Source organism: Penaeus monodon, chromosome 11 (assembly GCF_015228065.2).
Source record: "Penaeus monodon isolate SGIC_2016 chromosome 11, NSTDA_Pmon_1, whole genome shotgun sequence".
NCBI lineage: Eukaryota > Metazoa > Arthropoda > Malacostraca > Decapoda > Penaeidae > Penaeus > Penaeus monodon.
Genome location: NC_051396.1, coordinates 33,091,396 through 33,106,395, shown reverse-complemented (window position 1 = coordinate 33,106,395; position 15,000 = coordinate 33,091,396). Strand labels below are relative to the sequence as shown.

The following is a 15,000-nucleotide window of genomic DNA, read 5'->3' as shown; positions in this document are numbered from 1 at the left end:
TTTTGGCTGGGGTAGCTCGGCCCATCCCAGCCCCAATGCGGGGGTTTTTGAAAATGTTGGGGGAAAGGAACCCCCTTTAAACCTCCCCCTGTTTTAACGGGAAAAAGTTCGACAGACCCCCGCCACATTTTAAAAGCATTTTCCCGAAACCATTTAAAAAGGGCTTGCTATTGGGGCCCAATAATCTGTCCCGGGAAATTCCCTGATCTCACCTTTCCCCCTAGCGTTTTCCCTGATGCACCGGCCTTTTTGAGGTCAAATGAAAGCTCCCGAGAAACCCCACACCCAAAATTCACGAAAACTTCCCCTACAATTACTCAAAGCCAGTATATGTCTATTGGGGGTTTTTCCAGGTAAACCAGACTGTTTTCCCGGTCTTGTTTGCATCAGAAAGGTGGTTGAAAATTTCCCTTTTTTCAGAAAAATTTGGGGCGAGAACCTTCCCTTTGGATCCCTGGGCCAGTTTTATTCCATGGTAGTTGCACAATCCTAGGCCCCCTTTTTCCCTTTCCAAAAGGGATACCACGCCCCTAAAACAGGTCAGGGGTGGTACCGGACGGGCCAGAGGGGCAGTCAGGACTGTATGTAGGCCCCGACCATGGGTTTTCCCCCCCACCTTTGGGAAATTTGCGGGGATATCACATATGCCGGGCAGTTTTCCCCCCCTTAAAGTTTTGGAAATCGTATCCTAACCTCTTTTTAGGGTAGGTTTCCTTGCTGATGGGGGGGTCCCCGCACAGGGCCCGTGACATCGCTTGCATCCAAGCTAACTGTTTTGGGGGCCCACCTGGGGAAAAACTGCTTTAAAAAAACCAGCCCCCCCTTTTACAACCCCAAAAATAATCTGGATGGGCCCCTCCCTCCGCGATGGACTACATTCATCGTGAGGAGAGCCCTTTGAGTTCAGCCTTTTTTTCGGGGGTTGGTAAACAGGGCGGGAAAGGGCGTTTTTCCAAGAAAAAGGGCTTTAAACCCCCTCAGCAAGACTCCTGATGAAATTTTTCCCCTTTTCCCTTCTCAGCAGTGTCTTAGCCCATGCACTAGGGGGAATGCAAAAACTAGAATTTCCATTCAGGGTGACCCTGAGACAGGGAGTTTTGAAAAATGGGGGCCCGCAGGGTTCCCAACCAGCCTATGGGCTGCCAAAAACTCGGCCCTCCGGTAACCCGCAGTTCTGGGGGATCCTCTATTGTGTGCTAAAAGATGTTTGGGGGGATCTCCTTGGCCCTGTACCCATATCGCTGTACCATGTCCAGGGGGTAAAGGGTTGGGGGAAAAGGGCCCGGTAACCCAAAGAGACCCATTTTCTGGGGCCTAGCAAAGTCCCCAAAGGGGAGGCTATTTCCCTCTGCCGGGGTCAGCTCCCAAGCCATGGGGGGCCCCAGACCCTCTCATTAAAACCGCTCAAACAAAGCAATAACTCGCCAGGGGCCAATTTTTCACGGGTTTTGAGTTTGGCATATAACCCCCTCTTTTCCCCCTCAAGTTTTCATACATTTTTAGGAGCGTATACAACAAAAGAGACATGAAGCCAAAAACATGCCCATCTCTTGCCCTAAAATGCTCATTTAAATGGGGTCACCTCAAATACCGAGGGGTGAAGTCGGCTGGAATGGCCTTTTGGCCTATACCCTGGAGGGGGGTGAAAACACTGCAGCCCCCCCCCTTTTCCCGGGGTACCCCCCCAACTTATGTGCCGCTAACCCAAAGGGCTTCTCACCTCTGAGAGGGCATCCACCTTAACTCCCAGTTGCTTTAATTTCCCCCGGGTAGCAGAGGTAACCGTCATCCGGGCCCCAAGGACCCAAAGGGTTTCCCAAACGCCTACCTGGGAAAACTTTCCTAAGGTTAACCTCGGGTGGGGCACTCCGGGTGGGACACCACCTCTACCCGCCCCCCCGAACCCCTGGGCCCCAAAAAAAAAAGGGGTCGCAGGGTGTGGGGGGGTTTTTCCCAGGGCTTTGCCCCCCAAAAATTCCCTGGGGGTTGGCGTTTGCCGGGGCCGGGAGGCGGGACGAGTAACTCTCGGGTTTCCCATCCTTCCCCCACGAAAATTTTTCCCCACCAGCAGGAAACCCCCAGCCTGCCCTTTCTTTCTGGGTGGGAAAGGGGCAACACCTCCCCCCCAGCATATCCATTTAAATTTTAAAACTTGCCAGTGGGTTTTTTTCTGGGGGGGGGAGGACTGGAAAGGCCCCCTCCCCAAAAGGCCAAAAAAAAAAAAACCCAAAAAAATTAAAAAAAACCCCAAAAAAAAAAAAAGGGGGGGCCCAGGGGGGGAGGAATTGGGAAAGGAGCCAGACAAAGTCCACAAAGCTTTGGGGGGGCCATACTCCGATCTCTGAGGGCCCCCTTCTTTCTCTGGATCCCCCACTTTTTCCCCGGGGGGCCGAAAAGGGCCCCAATTTTCCTATGGGTGGCCAAGAGGAGGCACTGCCGAAGTCCCCGATATGAATAAACTTGACCCCGGGGGGAACTTTATTCCAAAAAAAACTGCTCCCTTTTTTGCCTGGGCTTTGCCTGGTGGAAGCTTTTTAGCGAAAGGCATCAAGCCTTAACCCCTATCTAGGCTTTCCCCCACCATCGCTTTTTTGCAAACACCTTTGCCCGTGAAGCACCCACCCACCCATACACACATATATATATGCATATTTACATATGCACACATTTTTATATGCATATATATATATAAATTTATAATAATATTATATATTTTATATATTTATATATAATATATAATAGATAGATAGGGTAGATAGATGATAGTAGATATATAGATAGTTTATATGCATATATTAAAATATATATATAAAATTAAAATATATAAAAATATATATATATATTATATTATATATATATATATTATGCATTATTTTATATTTTATATATCTATTATAAATATATGTATAATATATATATTATATATTTATATAAATATATTTATTATATAAAATATAATGGGATATATATATATATTTTATTATATATAATATTAAAAATATATTATATTATATTTTAAATTTGATATTAAATATATATATTTAAAATAATATATATTTCATATTATATTTATAAAGATATCTTTCATATATAAAATATATTTTTTTATAATATTTTATAATATAATTTTATTATATATATAATTTTATATATGCCATATTTTTAATTTTATATTTATATTAATATAGTATATTTATATATATTATATATAATAAAAATTATATATATATCTATATATTAATAAAAATTTTTATAATAAAAAATTGCAAATATATATATATATGAAAATATATATTATAATATATATATATATATTTTTATATAAAATTATATATATATATATATATATTTTATAAAAATAAAACTGAATTATTTTATATAGATATTATATAAATATTTTTTATATATATATATATATAATTTTATAATAATATTTACCTATATATTTTTTATTTTATATTATATATATATATTATTATTATATCTTCTATACTATATATATGCCCATTTAAAATATATTATTTTATTTTATATATTTTATATTTTCCCTTTTTTAATATTTTTATTTTATTTTTATATATCTCTCCCCTTCCTTATTTATATTTTTTATATTAACTTCTCTATTATATCTTCTACTATTATATTCTATTTTAATTATTTTTTATTCTGCATATATTTTTTTATAATATCTTTATCCAAATTCTTCTTTCTATCTTTTTTTATTTTTTTATTTTATCCCAATTATTATTTCTTTACTTATTATTCTTTTATATCCTTTTCCCCTACCTATCTCTATATCTATATTATATCTATTTTCTAATCATTATTTATATAAAATTTTTTTAAGATTTTTTATAAGATCCTTATTTTATATTTTCAGATTTTTTGGGCCTTTTCCTTTTAATTTATTTTAATATATATCTTATATATATCTTTTATATAAAATATATATCCCCCTTAAAATATAGTTATTTAAAAATATATAAAAATTTTTCCATTTTACTAAAATATAATATTTTTAATCTATTAATTATTTATATTTTTTTGTCAAATTATATCTATACTTATTCCCCTTTATTTTAATTTTTTTAAAAATCTAATATATTTTATAGATCTTTATTTTCTATATATTTTATAAAATTTCCCCATTATTTTATATTTATTTATATTCTATATTTTATTTTTACTATCATCTATATTAAATAAAGGGGGGATATATCAAAATCCAAAGTTACTATTAAATAATATCTTTTATATAAAATCATATATATATAAATATTTTGAATATTTATATAATAAAATTTAGATTATTTTATCCTTATATAATATATATTTTTAAAACCCTATCTATATTATTAATATTATATCTATATATTCCTTTTAAAATATTAATATATTTCTAATCTCTTTTCTATATATTATAAAATATCTATATATTCTATAATATATAAATATATATATATAAAATTCTTTTATTATATATATATATATTAATTCTTTTATCTTTATATACTATATATAATTTTTATTTTTATATATATTTTTATATCTTTAAAATTATATTCCCCTTTCCCTTTTTATATTTTATATTTAAAATTTTAATCTTCTTATATATTCTCTATTAATATATCTTTTATTTTTCTTCTCTTTTTAATTTATCATATCTTATGCTCTAAAATATATTATATTTAAAATTATATTTTTTAATTAAAATATATATCCAATATTAATATATATTATATATATATATATTTTATAATCTATATATATATATATATTTTTCATATATATATATTATATATATAAAAAATTATTTTTATATATTTTTTTATATATATTTTTATTTTATTTTTATAGTTTAAATATTTTTCCCCCTTTTATTTTTTTATATATAATATTCTTATATATATCATATATCCCTTTATTAATTTATTTTAATTCTAAAATATATATATTTATCTATTTTTAAAAATTTCTATATATTATTATATATATATCCCAATATCTATCAAAATTTTAATTATTCTTTTATTTTATTTTTTATTCTATATTAAAATATATTTATATTTAATCCTATATATATTTTATATATATATATTATTTTTAATCTATTTTGGATTATATATATATCTATATATTATTATATAAAATTATATATTTTCTCTTATCTTTTCCCCTATAATTTTATATATATATAATTATATATATATATATTATATTATTATATAAAATATATATAAAATATATATATCTATATAATTATATATATATATATATATATTTTTATATTATATTTTAATTTTTAATATATATATTTATATAAATTATATATATTTTTCTATATATTTTTTTATATTTAGTTATTTTATATTTTATCTTTTTTTATATTTTTTTTTAAAAATTTTTTTATATTTTTTATAATTTTTAATATTTTTTATATATTTTTTATTTTTGCCTTTTTTATATTTTCCCCTATTTTCCCCTTTTATTTTTCTTATTTCCCTTTTATTTTTATTTTTTTTATAATAATTTTTATCGTCTCTATATATATCTATTATTACTTCCCCCTATTTTTTTTTTTTTTTGCATTTATATCTCTTTTTTATTTTTTTTTTCCCCCTTTTCTTTTTTTTTTTGTTATTTTCTCTTTATTTATTTTTTCCCCAAAATTATATTAAAATTTTGGGCTATTTAATTTTTGTTTTTATATATTTTTTTTTATAATATATATTTATATTTTTATATTATAATATATATCTAAATATTATATAATATATATATATTTTAATTTTCTATATATTTTTATATAATATTATATATATATATAAAATATGCATATATTTTATTTTATATGCTTATATATATATAAATAAAATATAAAATATATCTATATTATCTATATATATTTTATTAATATAAAATATATCCTATATATATTATATATATATATATATATATATTTTAAAATATATATGATATAATATAATATATATATATATATTATATAATAATTATTCAATATATTTTATATATATCTATTTATATATATATATATATAATTATTATGCATATATTAATTATGCTATTTTATTTTGCATTATATTATATTGCATATTTATATTTTGCATTTATATATATGCATAATATATAATATTATGCTTTAATATATTTTATCCCTATATTATATATATGCATTATATATATTATATATATATATATATAATATATATTATAATATTATATATATATATATATCATATTATATGCATATATAATGCTAAAAGCTATATATTCATTATATTTTTATATATAATATAATATATATATATATATTTTGCATATATATTGCATATATATTTTCATATATATAGCTTTATATTTTATGCATATTTATATGTATATATATATATATCTATATATTTATATATATTATATTTTATATAAAATTTTATTTTAACATAAAATATATTTTATATATATTATATAAAATTATTAATATATATATATATGTCTTAAAATTATCGGCATATATATTATAAAATGCATATTATTTATATATTTATATTATGTTTATATATATATATATAATATATTTTATATATATTTTTATATTTTAATTTATTTATATATATATATTTATATATTTTATATTATTATATATTAAAATATATATATATATTATATATATATATATATATATTTTATTTATATATCCTTATACTTTAGCGTTGGGGTGCGCGCGAGAACCCCGGACACCTGGGGTGGGGGTTTACACCCTTTAAATATTGTTTTTTAATTACGTACAAAAAGGCCCCCCCCTTTTTCCCCCCCTGTGGCTTACCCCCCGAGCTGCCACCCCCCATTTAAATTTGCGTGTGGGAACGCTATATGTGCGTTTTGTGTGGGGAATACAAAATACAAGTAGGGCAGAAAGGATAGAACGTGTGTTGGCAGGCGTGTGGGGTGTGGATACGTGAAATGCCCAGGGGTTGGAAACCCCTTTTTAAAACCGGGGGGGGAAAACGCCACGCGAGTCCCCCTTTCACACTCGCGATTCTCGCTTTGCTCAGGCGAAATTTTAGGAACTTTTACCTAAATTTTTGGTCCCAACAGTATTTGAGTAAAAATCCCTCTGAAAGATCGTTCACAAGAAACGTTTGTATGGAATTCTTCCGTTAACAACCCAACTAGCTTTCCCCGTGCCGGGGTCTTTAGTGTTTCGGGCCCCCCAATACTCAAATCGCGGGTTTTTCCCCCTTTTTAGACTTAAAAACTACCTACTCCGATTTTTTTATAAAAAAATTTTACCCGGGAAAGGGGGCCCCCTCGTTTAAATCGAATCTTCTATTTTTTTTAAATTTTAGCACCTGCCCTTTTAATTTTGGGCCCCCACAAACCCTTTTAAGAATAGTGACTTTTCTTTTAAAATTTTAAATTCTTTTCCCAAGTTGGAAATCGTTCATTTTCCTTTCATTTTTTTTCCCCCATTATTACGGGGGTTTTTTATCATTGGTTTTTCATTTCTCGTTATTCATCGTTTTAAATTCAGTCCTTTTTTTTTTCCTTTAAGGCGTATTTTTGGAAAAAGGGTTTATTAAAATTTTACCTAAAAAATCTCAGAATATAATTAAATTTAAATTTTTAAATTTTTTCCAAGTCGCCGACCCTTTTTAAAATTCAAAACGGGTTTGCATTCCCTTTTTCCTTTTAAACCTTTAAAATAATTTTTTTTGGGTGGGGAAACTTTTAAAACATTAATTGGGGTTTTAAAATAAAGAGTATTTTTAAAAAGAAAAAAAACAGAAAAAAAGGAAAAATTTGGTTAAAAACCATGGGGGGGGTTTTTTTCGCATTAAAAAAAAAAGGAATTACTTGAAAAGCAAAAAATAAAAAAAAGGAATATAAAATGGGATAAAACAAAAATAAAATTTAAAGAGGCCCCGGGGTTTTCCAAATAGGGGGCTCAAAACCTGCCCCCTCCCCAAACTACGACCTGTCTCCCAAACCGCGCTTACACAACCATTTCCCCCGAAAAGCTGAACCCGGGTCCTCCCGGCCTCCTTCCCCCCAATCACCCCCTCGGGGCAGAAGACCCGACCGTCACCCCCCAAAGGTGGCTAGTTTAAATTTTGACCCCACCCCCAATTTCCTTGGCCGACGGTTCCTCACGGGTGCTCCTTTTTTTAAGAAGTAAAATTTTGGCATTTTTGCTCTAAAAAAATTTTCCCTAGATTTAAAAAACCTAACCTTTCAAAAAATTAATTTAAAATAGGGGAAATTAAAATGGAAAAAAAACCCAAAAAATGCTTTAAAAAAAAATGAAATACCAAAGCAAAAATAAAAACGAAAAAAACGAGATTTTATAAAAAAAAAAAAAGGGCCCAAAGGGGATCGCACCCTAGAAAGTTATGGATAAAAAGAACTTTAAAACCGAAAAACCCTAAAAAAAAAAACCCCCCAAAAAGTTAATTTTTTTAAAATTGGGGAAACCCCAAAATGCTTTTAATTTTTTAGCAGTGACTATCCCCTTGGGCCCTTTTAAACAAATTTCCAGAATTATACTGAACTTTTCGTCACGACATGAATTTTGGTAGGGGAATCAACCGAGTTCAAAAGCCCGATGAGGGGGGGCTTGCTTCTGATGAGGGAGTTTGGCCCCCCTTTTATATTATATATGTTGTGTGTTTTGGTGTGTGTGTTTTTTTGGGGGTTTTGGGTGTGTGTGGGGTGTGTGTGTGTTTGTGTGTGGTGGGGTTTTGTTTTGTGTCCCCAATGTGGGTGAGTGTATTTGCCCAATATATATACTTTTGGAAATGTCTTTTCTCCTTTTTCTTTTAAATACTTCCTCTCCCCTTAATATAATAGTTTTCTTTAAAACCGATCGTCCCCTTTTTCCAGGGCCCCTTTTCCCCCCTTTTCCCCCTTCCTTCCCCTGCCCACCCTCAGCGTTTTAGTCACTCTCATCAAGTTCCCTCCTCGCTTCTATACTACCCCACCCCCGACCCCCCTTCTCGAACATCAGTCATCACTGAGACGCTTCTTGAGCTTTTCAGTCTTGCATGTGACAGGCGTCGCTCACAGTTCAACAATAGTTATATTTTGCTCTGACAGTAGTTGTCTGAAGGTAATGTAACCGCTTTTCAGCAGACTAGCCGTTCCCGTATTTAGATTTTTTCCTGTTGGTGCTATCTACATTTTCTTCTTTTTATTTTACTATTTTTCTTCACTGGACTTTTTATTTCCTATACACATTTATTTCCCTTTTTCATACTTATTATTCCTATGTCTTAGCTCCCCATCCTTTCCCCCCCTTTTGGGTTGGGGGCCCCCGTTATCTCTCTACACTCAAATTATTAGTCTCCCTTCCTATTTTTTTCGGGGCTTTGCCTATTTCATTTTGGGTCAAAAAAAATTTCCCGGTTTATTTTGTAAATAAATAGCTTAAAGAACAAAGCGCGAGTAAGAGCTCGGTCAAGAGTCCCAGGCAGTGTGCTCGCTGCTGTGGTCCTCTCACAGTGCCGCCCTGGTCGCAGTAGCATTCAGGCCCCTTTCCCTATTTCGGAGGAGGGGAAGAAAATCCCCAGTAACAGCTTGGAAAATAACATGAGTAAAACCAAAAGGTGCAAGGTTTTTTCTCTTCCCCTCTTTTTTCCCCCCTCTCTCTCTCTCCTCTCGTTTTCCCCCTCCTCTTCCTCTCTCTTTTCCCCTCTCTCCCCTCTCTCTTCCTCCCCCTCCTCATCCCTTTTCTCTCTCTATCTCTCTCTTTTCTCTCTCTCTTCCTTCTCCTCTCTCTCTCTCTCTCCTTTTCTCTCTCTCTCTCTCTCTCCTCTTTTCTCTCTCTCCTCTCTCTCTTTTTCCCCTCTCTCTCTCTCTCTCCAATTTTCCCGGGAGTTTTATTTTTAGCCGCCGTGGTAACGGGATGTCTTATTGTAGTTTTCATGTTTTTTATGATTTTGGAGCGAGTACGTGGTAAGGGGCCCCCATTTCCCTTTTTCCCCGGAAAGGCCAGTGTTACCTTTTTAGGTAAAATTCTTTTCTATTTATCCGGGGTTGGGTCCAAACACTGACTTGGGCTGGGTTGCCCACCCCGTGGCTAGGGAGGCCCAAACAGGTTTAATTTTCCCTTTCCCCAAGGGAAAAACGCCCCCGGTTGGGGGGACCCCAACCCCCCCCAAATCGATTGCCGCCGCCGTGACATTTTTGATTTCCCAGGGCCCAACCCCCTTGGCCACCGCGGCCCCCTCTCTTTCTCCCCTCTCTCTCTCTCTCTCTCTCTTTTTCCTCTTCTCTCTCTCTCTCTCTCTTTTCCCTCTCCTTTCTCTCTTCTTTTCTCTCCCCTCTCTCTCTCTTCTCATCCCTCTCTCTCTCTTTTCTCTTTCTCTCTCTCTCCCCTCTCCCCACCCCTCACTCTCTCCCCTCCTCTTTTCTCTCTCCCTCTCCCCTCTCTCCTCTCTCTCTATATATTTTTATTAATATATATATTATAAAATATATATATATATATTTGTAAAATTTTATATATATATATAATATATAAAATATATATATATATTAAAATATAGGGACCCCCACCAAAACCCCCACACACCACACACACACAAACACACACCCACACACACACGCCACATACACACCAAACACACACACACAAACAAAAACCCCACACACACACACACACACACACACCCCAAAACACACACACACACACACACACACATATATATATAAATTTATATATAATTATATATATATTTAATTTATATATTGGATGTATAATATATATATATGTTTATATATTATATATATATCTAAAATATATATATATATAATATAATTTGTAGGGATGTAGTTGTATTAGTATGAAAAAAAATGTTGTAATGTCTACAACCCCTAACCCCCCATCCGGCCCACCCACCCCCCCGCTGGCGCCGCGCAGGACCCCGCCCCAGCACATCCCCCGCGAGCGCCTCCGCCGGAGATCTGGCGCGAGGTCGTTCTTCCGGGGTCTCGTCCGGTCTCTGCGAGCACAGCGCTCAGGAGCCGCCAAAACAGCGCTGAAAGGGGGGGAGGGCGTTTGGGGGAAATTTTTTTTTTTTAAAGAATTTCCCAAATATTTTTAGAAAATTTTTAAAGTATCCCTTTTCCCCTTCCCGGTCATTTTTCTTTTTCTTTTTGAGGGTTTCCCTTCCTTTTAATTTCTGTCCCCCTACCCTTTCCTTCTTTCTCTTCTTGCTCTACTCCTTTTCTTCTTCCTCTAGTACTACAATCATACCCCTATTTCTTCCTTTACTACTTCCGATATTACTTCTATTACTTGTACGCTTCCAAATTTTGATGTTCACCCAAAAACCCTTTTATAAAATATACGTAAAAAGATCCTATAACCCTAAAAGGGAGCAACGGGCGCCCTTGTAAACCCGCCAGAGACCATACCGTGATGGCGGGTTGTAGAAGGACCTGCTGTAAACCCCTGCTATATGAGACGTTTCTTTCCCTTGCCGGCCCAGTCCCGTTTTTTTATATTTTTTTGTAAGCGGGGGAATTACAAAACCTCCCCACCAGGGAAATAGATATAAGAAAATTCCTCAATAATTCTGCAAATGCCTCAGTATCCGATCATGTCGAATGTTATTAAACGTAACTGCATTGTAATGTGTCCGTCTCTCCTACCTCTTCTTCTTTCTCTCTAACACTGCATTGTCATACCATCATCTTGAATTCATCTGCACGCCCACCTTGACGCTCTTTCACGTGGTTGAATAGGTGGCATGACAAAGCCAGATTGACAGTATCCCGCGTGGAGCCATGTAATACTTTTCTATACATTCGGAGCTGAAAATGAATAGTATATTTACCTGACAAATCATGGCGTTTTTAACAAAATTTACCGAAGAAAAATGCAGAAGGGAAAAAACAAGGGAAGGGCGTCGTTTTATTTCCCCCGTGGCCCACCACCTCGTTCGAAATCTCAGGAAAACTGGTCCATTTTAGTCCCCCCACAAGGATGGGGGTTTGGGGGGGGGGGCTGTGCTTTTTGGAAAAGGGTTCCTCTTTTTGGTCCTAAGCATGTCAAAAAAGGGAAAGCCCGCAGTCTCTCCATCCCCCTCCCCTCTCTCACTATTTATCTATTTCTCTCTCTCTCTCTCTCTCTTCTCTCCCCCCTTTTAATTCTCTCTCTCCCCTCTCTCTCTCCCCTCTCTTCTCACTTCTCTCTCTCCTCTCTCTCCCTCCCTCCTCTCTCTCCCCCTCCCTCTTCTCCTTTTTTCCCCTCGCGTCTCTTCTCCTCTCTCCCCTCTCCTCCCCTCTCTCTCTCTCCTCTCTCTTTCTCCCCTCTCTCTCCTCTCTTTAAAAACCCCTCTCTATCTTTTCTCCCCTCTCTGCTCTCTCGTCTCTTCTCTCTCTCTCTCTCTCTCTCTCTCTCTCTCTCTCTCTCTCTCTCTCTCTCTCTCTCTCTCTCTCTCTCTCTCTCTCTATCTATCTATCTATCTATCTATCTATCTATCTATCTCTCTCTCTCTCTCTCTCTCTCTCTCTCTCTCTCTCTCTCTCTCTCTCTCTCTCTCTCTCTCTCTCTCTCTCATCTGTTTGCGGGAGTGTTAACTTCAAATTCTTTGTTTATACAACTATTCTTTGATCTTCCCCATAAATATTTATGTATGTGTAGACTTGAACTTAGAAAAACCGCATATTAAAGTCCGATGCAGAATTAATTCACTGGTGACTTCTCTCTCTCTCCGCCTCTTCCCCGCACCGCCCGCTTTGCCGACCCCAACACAGTCACAACGATCTTGCCTGGAACCTCCGCATGCTCCTGAGGAACAAGCTGCAATCCTTCAACCTGTCGCGCGATCTTACGCAGGAGAAGCAGTGGGGGAATTCGCCGTACTCGCACACGGACCTGCCGCGCCTGCGTAAGGGCCTCGTGTCGGCGCAGGTGAGTTATGGGCTTGTGTTGCTCCTGCCCCTCTCTCTTCTCTTCTTTTTCCTGTCTTTCCAGTCTATCCATCTATCTTGTTCTCTCTCTCTCTCTCTCTCTCTCTCTCTCTCTCTCTCTCTCTCTCTCTCTGCCTATAGGTAGATTAATGTATATGTAGATACACACGCCCATATGTATAAAGAGAGATATAGATATATTGACAAAAGTAGATAGATAAGTATACAGAGAAATACTAATAGAGAGAGACAGAGAGAGTATATAACAATTTCTTACATAATGTAAATAGATTACCCATTGTAATTTGGAGAATAGTGTTTTGAATTTGAATTTGATTTTGAATTCAAAACACTTTATTCCACTAATTAAAGTGGGTAATCTATTTACATATAGATATCTACATAATGTAAGAAAATGTTATATACAAAGATATTATAGAATGTTTGTGTAACAAAACTAGACGGAACATTAATATCATAAGTGACTGAAATACCGTGTTTAAACGCCTGATATCACTGATATTTCAGCAGATGTTCTTTCACTTTTGTTTTAAATGTCTTTTGGTTGGAAATATTTCTAATATTTTCTGGTAGTTAGTGCTAGATCACCAGTCCTCGGATTTGCATATTTCTTGCCCCGGATTTTTGTATTCGATCTTTTGATATATATTTTGCCTTGTATGGATAGCTGTTATGTGACTTGTTGTCTGTATAGGTAATAGGCAATTTGAGAGAGAGAGAGAGAGGGAGAGTAACAATAATGATAATCTTTATTTCCAGTTTACATTGATTATTTATTACATTGGTTTAGAATATAACTTTATAGTGCATAAATTATATATATTCTGTAGACATTATACATATTTTTTTTCGTATCACTATAAAATAAATCACAATTGGCAGTTGGCGTATCACAGCAAAAATGTATTATGTTCAGATAAAAGATATTCCTTTCATCTGTCTTTAAAGCAGAAATAGAGCATGTATTCCTGACCTGATGTGGAATCTTATTCCAGATTAGCGGGTTTCTCATCGGCAGCCTTTTCATTCCAGACTTAGTATAGGTTCGTGGAACAAACAAATCGTTACTCTGTCTCGTATTTGTAACCAATATATATACACAGAGCTTTCTTTTCGTCCAGTAATTGGCCATTCTTTTGCAGTCAATAAGATATGCTCTGCTCTTTCAATTAATTCGGAGATAAATTCGGTATATCCAGACAGTAATTATGTATCATCAGCATACTGCACGACAAAACAACCTGGTAAACTATCAGATAAATCATTCACATAAATTAAGAACAGAACGGGACCTAGCACGGATCCCCGAGGAACACCAAAGAAAACATATCTTTAAGAAGACACAACGTTCTTGAGTCTTACTACCTGATAATCTTGGAACCAGAGTGGATATGTTTAGTTTCATGCATTTCTTTATAAGAATGTCGTGGAAGAGAAGTGCCAAATGATTTAGAAAGGTATAGAAATAAAAGACGTGATGTTTTCTTACTGTCAATATTACAATATATCTTATTGGTTACTTTCAGAAGAGGTTGGTCGATAGTCACATCTTCGATGTCACCAGCTTTGTGTAGGGGAATAACATGAGGGATTTTCCATTAGTTAGGAAAAATGTTGGTAACAATAGAAGTGTTTACATAATCATAATATAAAATATTTTCCTGATGGTTTTCATATCGCAATAATATAATTTCTTTGATTCTGGAATTCTTCTATGTCATTGCCTTTGTCGATAAGTCATTTTAATCGCTTCTTCTCATCTTTGTAATTGTTAGGCAAGGTTATATTAAACCCATTACTAAAAATGTTTTTCTAAGCTTGTCTTCACTGCAGCTTTGATATCTTCGGTTATCCACGGGGTTGAAGGCCGGGTTATTTTCTTCGTTACGATTGGTTGTCAGCACATTTCAGGAGAGCATTAGTTAAATATTTTACTAGTATATTAACGTCGTCAGTTTGAATAATACTACTGAGAATAGGAGCCTCATTTAGTAGCAATTTATAAAAGTCATCGAAACGTTTGATACACTGGTTGTTTTTTCGGCT

At 34.1% G+C, this 15,000-nt stretch overlaps 1 protein-coding gene across 1 annotated transcript in view; it reads left to right on the top strand.

Moving 5' to 3' along the window:
• The first annotated feature begins 12,782 nt into the window (after positions 1-12,782).
• The window catches only part of LOC119578377 (dipeptidase 1-like), a 63,187-nt gene continuing 60,969 nt past the window's right edge, over positions 12,783-15,000 (top strand). The window contains exon 1 of the mRNA XM_037925972.1: positions 12,783-12,934. Coding sequence (XP_037781900.1) covers positions 12,806-12,934 — 129 coding nt within the window. The 5' untranslated portion in view covers positions 12,783-12,805. The remainder of the gene's footprint in view (positions 12,935-15,000) is intronic.